This window comes from Thamnophis elegans, chromosome 7, assembly GCF_009769535.1.
Source record: "Thamnophis elegans isolate rThaEle1 chromosome 7, rThaEle1.pri, whole genome shotgun sequence".
NCBI lineage: Eukaryota > Metazoa > Chordata > Lepidosauria > Squamata > Colubridae > Thamnophis > Thamnophis elegans.
The window spans coordinates 71,517,974-71,531,473 of NC_045547.1; the positions used below are offsets into that span (position 1 = coordinate 71,517,974).

Genomic DNA, 13,500 nt, shown 5'->3' on the forward strand with positions numbered 1-13,500 from the left:
AAGATAATCCATTTAGAAAACTGAAGCAGATAAAATTGAGTATGTTGCCTTTTAAAATCTAAATTAAGCATTCCTGTTCTTAATAATCCTTTAATTGTGTGTGTGTGTGGGGGGGTTGTCTTGGAACTGTCACTGTAATTGTTTTCTATTTTCACAGCTAAATGGATTTTGAGAAAATTAATAGTCCCAACCTAGTGAAGACTGGCTTCACCAGGCACTACGAGTTTTCATACTATCAGCTTTAGAAGATTGCTGATGAAGTGTTACCCAAAAGGCTGAATGTATTCGGTTTTATTAACTTCAAAATTAATACATTTTGCTAATGGTTCTTCAAGTTGAAGGGTGATTTCCCTTCAACCCCCCCCTTTTTTTTCTCATTGCAGGAACGCTCTGAGGAATTCATTGTAGGAGATTTTGGAAGTTAAGTTTTTGTCATAATATTCCAAGATGTGGAAAAATTCCTCTTCAGAGAGATTGATTCCATATTTTCGCAGCACCTGCAGAAGAGATAGAAACAGGATGTAGATCTACTCTTTAATTATTTACCATCAAGAAAATTTTGTAGCGGAGAATCAAAGTGGAACACTATTTGTTTAAGCACAACCAATTCAGAATATTTGACATACCGTATTTTTCGGAGTATAAGACGCACCTTTTTCCCTCAAAAAAAGAGGCTGAAAATCTGGGTGCATCTTATGCACCAAATACAGCATTTTTTTGCCTACTGAAACCCTGCCCCCTTCAACAAAATGGCCGTGCAGAGCCTGTAGACGGCTTTCAGAGAGCTCCTGGGGGTTGGGAAGGGCAGAAATGAGTGAAAAACAGGCCGTTTTTGCTCAATTTTGGCCCACCAGCCCCCAGGAGCTCTCTATAAGCCTCCTAAAGACTATGCATGCAATTTTTTTTTGACAAAAACGGGCCCGTTTTCATGAAAAATTGGCGATTTTTTTCTCATTTTGGTGGACCCTCACCCCCCAGGAGCACTCTATAAGCCTCCTAAAGGCTATTCATGCCTCCTTTTTCGTGAAAAACAGGCCGTTTTTTGGAGGTCTGCAGAGGTCAAAACATTTTTTTTTTAAATTTCCACCCCGGGGGGACAACTTGGCTTTATGGTTGCTGTTCTGATCTGAGATCATGAAGAAAACTATTAACTTGAGAATTAGGCCAACATGGGGTGTCACAATTCAATCAACTGTGACAACCATGTCCTAATGAAAGATTAAAACAGGCTTTCCTTGGAAATGATAGATTTCTGAAACAAAAACACGACTAAGACAGCAATGGCCAAACACATCTCAGGCAGGTACCCAAAAACTGCAAGCCATCACTTCCATTTTTCAATCCCAAATCCACGTCTATTAACCCAAGGAGGAATCTATACTGCTATATTGAGAGAGGCAATTTTTGTTGTTGTTTAAAATAAAGACAGTTCTCGACGTATGACTGTCATTGAGCCTGCTAGTACGGTCCTAAGTGTTCTGACCAAGGCTTCCTAAGAGCATGAAGAAACTCCTTGTCCCGACAAAAACCCCTTTTATTAATTTATTAATTAATTTAATGTGAATTCTGTTCATTCACATTCAGCAAAGTCTTTCAAGGGAGGATTTACAGTCACAGACCTTATTTGGCATAGAGAGCTGCCAGGCCGATATCTGCAAAACTTGGCAAGGACTCTCGGAGAGTCACAAACCAATTAAGCAAACAAATTGTCTCCTACAAACTCCACTCCCCTTTCGCTCCTCTTTTATTTCCTCTGGGAGGACTATTCCAGTGGTGGGTTCCTACTGGTTTGGACCAGTTCAACCGAACTGGTAGTGGTTTGGTAGCCTGGGTCATTGGAACCGGCAGCGACCCAGGCCTGCCACACCCCCAAACCAGTTCTCCAGGAAGAGGTGCCATCTTGTTTTTTTGCTTCTGCACATGCGCAGAACAATTTTTATTATACTGTACATGCGTGCACAGCGTGCATCAAGTGCACAAGAGAGAGAGGCATCCAGGAGCAAACCAGTAGTAATGACTGCCGGAATCCACCTCTGAGCCATCCATCATCCATCTGTGGCCTTACTCCCAGGTCGACCTCTGTTCTTTAGCTGTTCCCTTAGTCTGGCAACTCTGCACATGCACACACTGGGAACAGGCTCCAGTTGTTCATCTGCTTCACTGATGTCTGCCTCTGAAGGCAGCTGATAACTAGCATATGGCTCCGGCCCCCTCTCTGCCTCCGACACGGAGCCCTCATAGAAGCCTTCTTCAGACTCCAGGACTGGCCCAAGTTCCTCCCGAACCTCCCCACTGTCTGAATCTGCTGCCAGCTCCGCTGGCCACTGGCAGGCCACAACAATAAGTTGTGATGGTTGTTAAGCAGGTCATCATGTGGTCATGCCTGATTTTATGATTTTTTTTCACCCAGTTATTAAGTGAACACAGGACTGTAAAGTGAATGCCACGGATGTTAAGCCAATCCATTGTTCATTAAGGGGCATTTTTTTTGCTGGAAACTGGAAGTAAATACTTGTTTCTGGCAAAAATGTTGCAAATCACAAACCATGGGAGACTCCTAACAGTAGCTGGTTGGTGACCACCTAAAATGCTCTCATGGGAGTGGATGGGGAGGACATCAAAACTTCAAATGCAGGTAAGTGATAAGTAGCTTTTTCAGGGACCATCATAATTTCAAACAGTCGCTAAGTTAGAGTCAGAAGTTGAGGACTACCTGTAGTATTTAAATACAGGTAATCCTCAACTTACAACAATTCATTTAGTCTCCATTCAAAGTTACAACGCCACTGAAAAAGTTGGTTTATGACCGTGTTTTTACAGTTACAACCTTTGTCGCATCCCCATGATCTTGTGATCAAAATTCAGATGCTTGGCAACTGGTTCATACTTACGACGGCTGTTGCTGTGTCCCGGGGCCATGTGATCACCTTTTGCAGCCTTATGACAAAATCAATGGGCAAGCCAGATTCCAGGTTACTAACTTATCAACTGCAGTGATTCACTTAACAACTGTGGCAAGAAATGTCGTAAAAAGAGGCAAAACTCACTTCCTAAATTCTCACTTGACAACAGAAATTTTGGATTCAATTGTAGTCATAAGTCGAGGACTCTCTGTAATACGGCCCAGTTTCATGCTCGACTATTTTTTTTTTTTTTAAATTGTGCTGGGAAATATTTATTAGGATGACTGAAACTGCTAGAGAGGCAGAGAGGAACTGAGATGGTTTCTATGCCAGCCTGCTCCCAGTTCCAATTGCTCTGAGAAAACCAACCTTCCCAATGATTAAAGATACAAACATGAGGCAGTTGAAATTAAGTGGTAGCTTCTCTCTATTTTCCTTGAATCCCACAAAGATAAAACTGCAATAATTGTTTAGAAATGTTGGCATTATTAACGCGCCCATCTGCCCTTAGCAGAAGATACAAATCAAGTCAAAAACAAAGAAAATAAGAGCCATAAAGTACAGGGATGGTGAACCTTTTTGCACTGAATCCCCAAAAAGGTGCATGCGCGCTGATCGGGGGCACAACCAGGAAGAGGAGCTGCGCAGAGGGCATGTGTATGCCAGCAAATGAACTTCCGGTTTCCAGTGCATGCACTTCCGGTTTCCGGGATGCGTGCCGGCTAATGGGTCTTCTGGTTTCTGGTGGTGCATCCGTGCACGATGATCAGCTGGCCGATGCACATGTGCATGCCAGAAAATGGAAGACCAGCTCTTCGGTTTCCGGCACTGTCGCACAGGTGAAGGCCACCTGATCGTCGTGTGCCCGTGCATGCCAGAAACCCGAAAGAGGAACAGGCAATGCCACATGTGACAGGCAACATGGCTCTAAGTGCCACTTCGGGCACATGTGCCATAAGTTCTCCATAACAGGTATAGGATGACCAACAGTTATTGAATGAAGGCAGTTTTTTTAAAAAAAGAAGGATCTGGGTGAACTACTTCCAGCTGTGAAAATTACAGGAAATGGTTCTTATACTTTTATTTTGTTCGTCTCAATCTTTTCATGTCAGCAAAGACAATGGAAAAGTATTTTCGCATTGTGATCAAGAAAATGTACGAGGACAGGGCCTTAGGAGCAGAACGTGACTTGAGGGAGCCTTTGTCTTTGTATATTTACACCATAAATTGGTCCCAACATCCCTCCTGTGGTTGGTGTAGCAAAGCTATAACCAAGTAAATAGTAGTTTTTAAACATCTAATTAAAGCCACCAATTAAAACAAGAAACCAATCAGAGGAAGCACTTAAATATCACGCCTTCGTTACTGCCTTCATACAAGCTCACATAAGCTCACATAAAATATAACTTCAAATGCCACCCAAAAAAAAACCCATGACCCCTTTCTCCTTGGCAGGAAAAGCTTTCCATGGATAAGTGTCGTTACAACCCACTGCTCAAATCTTGCAACTTAACGTGTGCAGGGAGTTTCCTATTGCAAATGGCAATTTCCTTCAACTTGGTAGCTTGAACATAAACACGAGTGAAGGTGTTAAAATTGGCATTTAGTCTCAGCAGGTGATGCCACCTGGCTCACCTTATCTGTGCTTGGAAACGAAGCAGGTCTGGACTTGATATGAGAGACACCAGTGAATTGACAGAGCAGAAGACTCGTCTGGGCAAAACAGCCACAGAAGAAAAAGACCAGCGTTCCATATGATTCCCAGGGTTAACTTCATGGCTGTGCCTATGAAGTCATCAGCTCTGCACAGAGGAAGCTTTAGCAATAAGCACACTACCTGTCGGAAATCTTGGATGCTGAGAAGGCCCGTCCCGCTTTCATCATAGAACTTAAATGTCCGCCTCATTGGCCGCCAGCAGTGCAGGATCTGGGGTTGAATCCTCATCATTGCATTGAGAAAGGTAGGGGACTGTGGTCCAGAGATGCTCTGGCAGAGATGTGGAAGATTTAGTGTTTAGCATTTATTAGTTTGTCAAACATGTACAAGATAGCAGGTATAAAGATAAACATGGTTATGAACGAAAGAAATGAATACAAATAGATGGGAACAGTGCCAGTGCCTGGAGGCTGTCAGGGTCTGGATGGGAGTTAACAAGCTTGTACTCAATCCAGACAAGACCGAGTGGCTGTTGTGTTTCCCTCCCAAGAATTTGGCTAGTGTTCCATCACTCAGGCTGGGGGGTAAAAATTTACACCCCTCAGACAGGGCGCGCAACTTGGGAGTCCTCCTGGACCCACAGCTGACCTTAGAACATCACCTGTCGGCTGTGACCAGGGGGGCATTTGCCCAGGTTCGCATGGTGCACCAGTTGCGCCCCTACCTGAACCGGGAGGCACTCGCGACAGTCACTCATGCCCTCGTGACCTCAAGACTGGACTATTGCAATGTGCTCTACATGGGGCAGCCTTTGAAGAGTATTCGGAGACTACAACTCGTCCAGAATGCAGCCGCGCGAGCGATTGTGGGTGCACCTCGGTACACCCACGTTACACCTATCCTCCGTGAGCTGCACTGGTTACCGATCGGTCTCCGGATACGCTTCAAAGTGCTAGTCGTAACTTATAAAGCCCTTCATGGTATTGGACATGGGTACTTGAGAGACCGCCTTCTGCCAATTACCTCCCACAGACCCGTTAGATCGCACAGGGTCGGCCTCCTCCGGGTTCCGTCTACCAGCCAATGCCATCTGGCTACTACCCGGGGGAGGGCCTTCTCTGTTGCAGCTCCGGCCCTTTGGAATGAACTCCCCGCAGGGATTCGGACCCTCACCCCTCTCCAGGCCTTCCGGAAAGCTGTCAAAACCTCGCTGTGCCGGCAGGCCTGGGGTTGATGAGTTCCCCTCCCCTCTCGACTTGTATGGCTGTATTACTCTTGTGTATTTTAATTATATGTATTGTGTTTGTATCCCCTTTCCCCTTTTGAATTGTTCGCCGCCCTGAGTCCCTCCCGGAGAAGGGCGGCATACAAATAAATTAAATCTTAAATCTTAAACAGTAGCGCAGGGACGTTAGGCACAGTGGTGAGCTTATGCACACACCCTTTACGGACCTCTTAGGAATGGGGTGAGGTCCATTGTAGACAATTTAAGGCTGAAGCTGTGGGAGCTTGAGGATGTAACAGCGGAGTCAGGTAGAGCATTCCAGGCATTTACCACTCTGTTGCTGAAGTCATATTTTCTGCAATCAAGTTTGGAGTGGTTTACCTTGAGTTTGTATTGATTTGTTTGCCCGTGTATTATTGAGGTTGAAGCTGAAGAAGTCATTGACAGGTAAGCAGTGGTGGGTTTCAATTTTTTTTTGAACCTACTCTGTGGGTGTGGCCTCCTTTGTGGGAGTGGCTTGCCGGCCATGTGACCTGGTGGGAGTGGCTTGCCGGCCACGTGTTTTTTCTCTCTCTCTCTTTCCTTCCTTTTGTCTTTCTGTCCCTTTTTCCTTTTTTTCTTTCATCTCTCTCTCTCTTTTTCTTTTTTATTTATTTATTTCTTCCTTTCTTTCTTTCTCTCTCTGTGTGTCTGTGTGTGTGTGTGTGTGTGTGTGTGTGTGTGTGTGTGTGTGAGTGGTAGGTTTCAAAAAATTTTGGAACCTCTTCTGTAGGTGTGGCCTGCTTTCCGGTGTGGCCTGCTTTCCACTGGTGGAACCTCTTCTAACCGGTTCGGTAGATTTGACGAACCGGTTCTACCGAACTGGTGCGAACTGGTAGGAACCCACCTCTGCAGGTAAGATATTGTAGCAGACAATTTTGTGTACTATGCTTAGTGCAGTTCCAGATTGTCCAAGCCCAAAATTTCAAGCCTGGTGGCATAGGGAATTCTATAGTGAGTAGAGGAGTGGAGGACTCTTCTCGTGAAATACCTCTGGACCTGCTCAATCGTATTAATGTCCGATATACAGTGTGGAGTCCAGGAAGATGAGCTGTATTTGAGAATTGGTCTGGCAAAGGTTTTGTATGCCCTAGTTTTGTGTGAAACTTTGCCTAGTTTCTGGCAAAGGAAAAGTCAGTGACCAATCCCCTTTCATTGGGTAGGTCATCATTCTTCAAACGTAGCAATTTGAAGTTGGGTGGTGGACTTTGGCTTCCAGAATACCCCCAGTCAGCATGCCCAATCCCACTCCTCCCATCTTCAAGTTGCTGAGGTTAAAAAAATCCACTGAGATATACAAAGATGTACTTCAGATATATTAAACCAAGGTTCTTGTAAGAGGAGAGCCGGAGTAGTCAATGGTGACAGAAGGTCAGAAGGTGTCTGGTGACATCTCTTCCAACCGACACCTTGTATTGAATGGCAGGTGGTTTTGTAAGCTGCAGGTCATTGCACATGACATTTGTGTGCATATATGGGTCATGTGCCCACACTGATTCATTTCAGTTCTGCAGTTATAATTCTCCTTCTGTGGATATATTTCCTACATTGCAATCAGGACTGGGTCTGGGTTGATGTGAACAGCTGTCCTACTTGGGGGAGATGAACGATGTCTAACTAGGGAAAACAAGCATCCCACTCAAGCATCCCCCTCTTAGCACAGAAGTTCCCCCTTTCACCACGGAGTGCTTACCTGGACCCGTGAGGTTTGGATCAGAAGTCTCTGCAGAGGAGGTACTTCTTGATGTTTAAACAGCAGCACACAGCTTTGAAGGAAGTCACAATAAGCAAACTTGCCTACACTCTTCAAATCATATTTTGTTATCAGCTGCTGGATTTCTTCATTGGTTAAATTCAAATGGAATTTCTCTATTATACCTGTAGGAACCAAGGTCGCAAGATAAAACCAACTGAACTGATTCAAACCTGCATCTGGGTATGACAGATTTGGATCTCTTCTGTTGAAATCATAGGAATGATACCCTCAGCTGCATTGGACAAACTTCTTGAGCAGTGTCTGTCCACCTTAGCAACTTTAAGGTCTGTGGGATTCAGCTCCCAGGATTCCTATGAGTTGAGGTCCATACATCTTAAAGTTGCCAGTGTTGAGAAGCACTGGTCTTGAGTAGAGTATTAATCAAGCATATCACCCAAATACATCCATAATTTGGATTATCTACATTAGATTATGTCTGTAGGATGTAAACTAAAAAGCCAAGGTGTTAGCTGTAAATTTTGCAGTCAAAGCCCTCTCTCTGTGTCTCTTTCTCTTTTGGTCTCTCTGCCTCTGCCTCTGTCTCTCTCTGTCTCTCTCTGTCTCTCTCTCTCTCTCTCTCTCTCTCTCTCTCTCTCTCTCTCTCTCTCTCTCTCTCTCACACACACACACACACACACACACACACACACACACACTGGAGTATTGATCTCAATATCACAGTTGCCATCCTGACTTCTTTTGTCCACATCTTGCAAACATTCATGGAAATACATCAGGAATTACGAAGGGATACCTAAGTACAGATCGGTGCACTAAAGCTTATTTGTATGTGTGAATTGTGTTATTTGCAGGCGAAAAAGAACATGGAAGCCACCTTGAAAAAAAATTATCACCAATCATTTTTGTTTGATATGGTCAAGAGGAGCTAGTTTGGTGTTCACATCTTGAACATACTTTCCAGAGACCGACCGACAGAGGTCAATCTGGATCTGATGCTGGTAACCATGTGTCTTTCTTAACCCTGGAGATGATATTGGTCTGATTTCACATGAAGACAACCACATGGAGAGAAAAACTAAACTAGGCTAAAAAGAATCAGGATCATCAACCACAGGGAAATTGGAGATAGGTTTAAAAATTAGACCACACCCGATGCACTCAAAATGATAGTGATTTTTTTTTAAAAAAAAAATCTTTTTTCTTTTGCTTCTCTGGGTAGGATTCCGTGAGCAGCATGATAGGAAGATTGACAGTAGCAAAAAAGAGTGATATATCTCTATTAAAATTCCAAGCCTGCTCCTAAGTGGAATAATTGCTCAATCAAAGAACTCAGGAGGCTACAGAATTATGAGAAGAAGAACCAACACACCACTCCTTTGGTGCCCATTAATCTCCATGCCACATCTGATTTTAATTAAAGCACTTTTAATTAAAAGAGAATTAAAGAACTTTGCTGCTGATGGTCCCACACGGATGCGTGCATTTTCGGAAGGTAACAGTGGGGTATGGCTGCCTAGGTAAAGGGAAATAGATGGGGGCAAACCCTGGGGTGAGTGGAAAGAAACCTACCATAGAGAGCAGCCCGGGCTGTCTACCTAAAGTGGTCAAAAAAGTCAAGATGCAGCCAAGGCAGTGGGACTGAAGCTTCATCTGTTTGTTTGCTTTTTTTAATGTGCAAGGCATCATCACGGCTGCCATCTTGATTTGTTTTCACCACAATGTGTGGATGCCCCCGATAGCAGCCTTTTGGTGAGAATGTCTGAGACCACGACTATAAAGCTTTAGAAAGACCATACTTGGAATACTGCATCCAGTCTTTGTCACCACACTATAAAAAAAGATGTCGAGACCAGAAGTGGGTTCCTACTGGTTCAGACTGGTTCGGCCGCGTAGGTAGTAACTCAGCCTGCCACGCCCCCGAACCGGTTCTATCAGCGGCACCATAGGTGGTGCCATCTTATTTTTTGCTACTGCACATGCAGATGAGCCGAGGTGGCACAGTGGTTAAATGCAGCACTGCAGGCTACTTCAGCTGACTGCAGTTCTGCAGTTCGCCTGTTCAAATCTCACCGGCTCAGGGTTGACTCAGCCTTCCATCCTTCCGAGGTGGGTAAAATGAGGACCCGGATTGTTGTTGGGGGCAATATGCTGACTCTGTAAACCGCTTAGAGAGGGCTGAAAGCCCTATGAAGCGGTATATAAGTCTAACTGCTTTTGCTATTGCTAAGCCCGAAGCGTGTTCCTGAGTAAACCGGCGGTAGCAGAGGCTGGAACCCACCCCTGGTCGAGACTCTAGAAAGAGCAACAAAGATGATGAGGGGGTTGTAAGAACTGACATGGGCTAATCTAGTGAAGAGAACGGCCAGGGGAGACATGATAGCAGTGTTCCAATATTTGAAGGGCTGCCACAGAGGGGAAGGTGATCAAACCATTTTCCAAAGCACCTGAAGACCAGACAAGGAATAATTATATGGAAACGGACAAGGGGAGTTTCAACCTGGAAATAAGGGGGAACTTTCTGGCCGTGAGAACAATCAACCCATGGGACAGAAATTGCCTTCGGAAGTTGTGGGAGCTTCATCACTGGAAGCTTTCAGGGAGAGACTGGACTGCCATCTGTCAGAAATGGTGTAGGGTCCCCCTGGCCGTGAGGTTGGACTAGATGACCTATAAGGTCCCTTCCAACTCTGTTATTCTGTTATCTGCTTACAAGCTCAGCAGCCACATTCAGTTCCCCTTTCAAATTCTAAATGCTGAACAAGTTTTTAGAAAAAGACACAAACCAACCTAAAATATCTTCCACTGAGATTTCTCCTGAGCGCTCCACATCCTTCTCTCTGCACTCTTTCAGGATTTCTTTCCAACAGTGTTGAACATTTTTGCGGATTTTACTTTCAATTGGCTGGCAATTCAGGATAGGTGGAGTGGGAACTGGTGCTGTATTAGGTCTGCTAGCACCTGGGACCTAAAAGAGAGGACAAAGTTCTCAGCTTGCCATTCAGGCTTCAAGGGAATGAAATGCAATTGCTTTCGGAACCTGCGGCAGAATAAAATTGAGGATAGCGGTTAGAAATTTTCTTTTCATTTGAGAATCACAATGATTACAGATAGACCTCACTTAACCACCATAGTTGGCACTGGTGCTCCAATGCTAGGCAACACGCTTGTTACATGAATCCTCACATGAATTGTGGCAGTCATTAAGTGAGGCATCACGTAACCACGTCTTGGAATTTTACTGCCAGCTTCTCCGTGAACTCTGCTTCTCAGATGTGGTTGTGAACCATGCAAATGGCAATCATGTGACTGTGGGAACAACGGAACAGTCATAATGTGAGGACCAGTTGTAAAGTTATTTTTTCGGCACTAAGCAAGATTGGAGTTGGCAAATATTTGGATGGGAGATGACCCAGACAAGGACTTGGACTGCTGGGTAAACTGGATCGTAAAAAAGGTAAAGAAAACATCAGAATAAATCAGGACTCATGTGGTTACTAAGAAAATTAGATTGCTGTGTCCAAGAAATCACTAGGAATCAAACTAGGGGTGGGTTCCTGCCAGTTGTAACCTCTTCTATAGAAGAGGTTCCACAAATCTACAGTGCCGTTTACAACCGGTTCCAGCTCCCTCCCCCCGCCTGTCCACACATCATCAAGATGAAGAGTGAGAGGAGGAATTCTGGGAGTTGAAATCCACAAGTCTTAAAGCTGTCAAGTTTGAACACCCTTGGGGTTTTTTTCTAAAGGGTTAGGGGTGCAAGGGTCTTGTAACTTGACAGCTTTAAGACTTGCGTGCTTCACATGCCAAAGTTTCTGGGCCAACATTTTGGTTGCTAAGCACGAGCGTTGTTAAGTGAGTTTCACCACATTTTACAAGTTGGCCACGCCCACCCAGTCACATGGCTGGCAAGCCATTCCCACCTGGCCACATGACCAGCAAGCCACTCCCACCTGGTCACATGGCCAGCAAGCCACTCCCACCCAGTCACATGGCCGGCATGCAACTCCCACAGAGCAGGCCACACCTACAGAAGAAGTTCTAAAAAAATTTGAAACCCACCACTGACTAAAACTCTATTCAAACGAGATGTGACTTCACTATTTCTGAAGTTCTGACATAAAATCTTTCAAGTCTTTGCTGGCTGCCTTCTCAGTTGTGAGAAGAATATGGAATTACACATTAAAACCTCAAGAAAGGAAGATAGCAATAGCAATAGCGCTTAGACTTATATACTGCTTTACAATGCTTTTACAGCCCTCTCTAAGCAGTTTACAGAGTCAGCCTCAACTTCAGCATGGTCAGTAAAGGTATGTTATAATAATACGACAACATTGTTAGCAATAGCGGTTATTATACAGCTTCATAGGGCTTTCAGCCCTCTCTAAGCGGTTTACAGGGTCAGCATATCGCCCCCAACAATCTGGGTCCTCATTTTAGCGACCTCGGAAAGATGGAAGGCTGAGCCAACCTTGAGCCGGTGAGATTTGAACCGCCGAACTGCAGATAGCAGTCAGCTGAAGAGGCCTGCAGTACTGCACCCTAACCACTGCGCCACCTTGGCTCTGTTGGGCCATACTTGCTGAGGACAATATAAGGACTCTGTAAATCACTTAATCACCATACTATGAAGCAGTACTAAGTGCAATTGCTATTGCTCTGGATGTGGACAGCCTCTGCTGAGCAGTTGGTGGTAGCCTGGAATTGATGTGAGTCCATTATGACAAGACCTCTGGTGGGGGTGGGGTGCAGGTGTAGTCAACACAGTCTGATCTTATGATTTATACATTAATTCAAGGACTGCTGCCGGCCAGCAGAATTAGCCAGCAATACTGCATTCTAACCACTGCACCACCATGGCTCTGTGATGGCATCCAAATGGCCAAAGAAAAAAGCAAATGTTTGAGTCTCATTTCTAGATCAGAAGAAGGACATGATCTATTCACCTTCTTTGGAGATTGGGTTGCTGTTTTGGGTCGTAAAGGAATCCGTGATTCAGGTTCACCACCCAAGGGTGGTTTGCTGGGATCCACGTTGGTCATATCAGACATTCCTCCTCCTTCAGAGCTGAAGTTCCTCAAAAATCCAGAATATTTCAATTTCCCACTCAGATCGAGAGGTACTGTGTTCCAGAGATTTTCAAACTAAGCACACAGAAACAGATCTATTACAATATATAAAGTCAGGCATTTGACACGATAGATGAGACAAGCAAAGGTTAATTTTCTCAAGCAGGTAACACAGACCAAGAAAACAAGGTTCCCTCGACCATTTGAGGTGGTAGAAATCTTCTCTATGATAAAGGAAATTCATTGGTGGCCATAGAGTGTCAGCCTCTGCTTTGCTGCTTGCTTTTGGCTGCCATTGAAACTGGGAGGGGGGCAGAGGTGGGTTTCTACCAGTTCGCACCTATTCGGGAGAACCGGTTCGTCAAATGTACCAAACCGGTTAGAAGAGGTTCCACCAGTGGACCCGGAAAGCAGGCCACACCTACAGAAGAGGTTCCAATATTTTGAGAAACCCACCATTGGTCCTTGGATTATTCTATACTATCATGCTCATATTTATAAAACTCAGTGCCTCTGTGAAAGGTAAGGATGACTGCTGCGTTTGTGATGCAATCAGAACATTGCGTGTGTTGAAGTTGTTTTAACGCAAACCAAAGATGCCTTTTAAAAAACAAGTTTACACCATATTCTTATGCAGGCCAGTGCTGTGTGTGAGGTAATTTAAGGTGATTCTGGCAAGTGTCGTCGGCATCTTCATATCCAATCACATGGGTGGCAAGCCACTCCCTTCCGGTCACATGGGCGGCAAGCCACTCCCACAAAGGAGGCCACACCCACAGAGTAGGTTCGAACAATTTTTGAAACCCACCACTGGAGTGGGGGCATTGTTTGTGGGTGGGGAAGTGTCAGCACTGGAGAGACTGATACCAGCCTGATGATGTTTTTTGAAGATG

At 44.7% G+C, this 13,500-nt stretch overlaps 1 protein-coding gene across 1 annotated transcript in view; it reads right to left on the reverse strand.

The window, feature by feature from the left end:
* Positions 1-374: 374 nt before the first annotated feature.
* EFCAB6 (EF-hand calcium binding domain 6) overlaps positions 375-13,500 on the reverse strand; it is a 144,411-nt gene continuing 131,285 nt past the window's right edge. Inside the window, exons 26-30 of the mRNA XM_032222120.1 lie at positions 12,485-12,682; positions 10,329-10,506; positions 7,518-7,702; positions 4,741-4,890; positions 375-497 (exon numbers count right to left, since the gene is read on the reverse strand). Of these exons, the coding sequence (XP_032078011.1) occupies positions 375-497; positions 4,741-4,890; positions 7,518-7,702; positions 10,329-10,506; positions 12,485-12,682 (834 nt within the window). The remainder of the gene's footprint in view (positions 498-4,740; positions 4,891-7,517; positions 7,703-10,328; positions 10,507-12,484; positions 12,683-13,500) is intronic.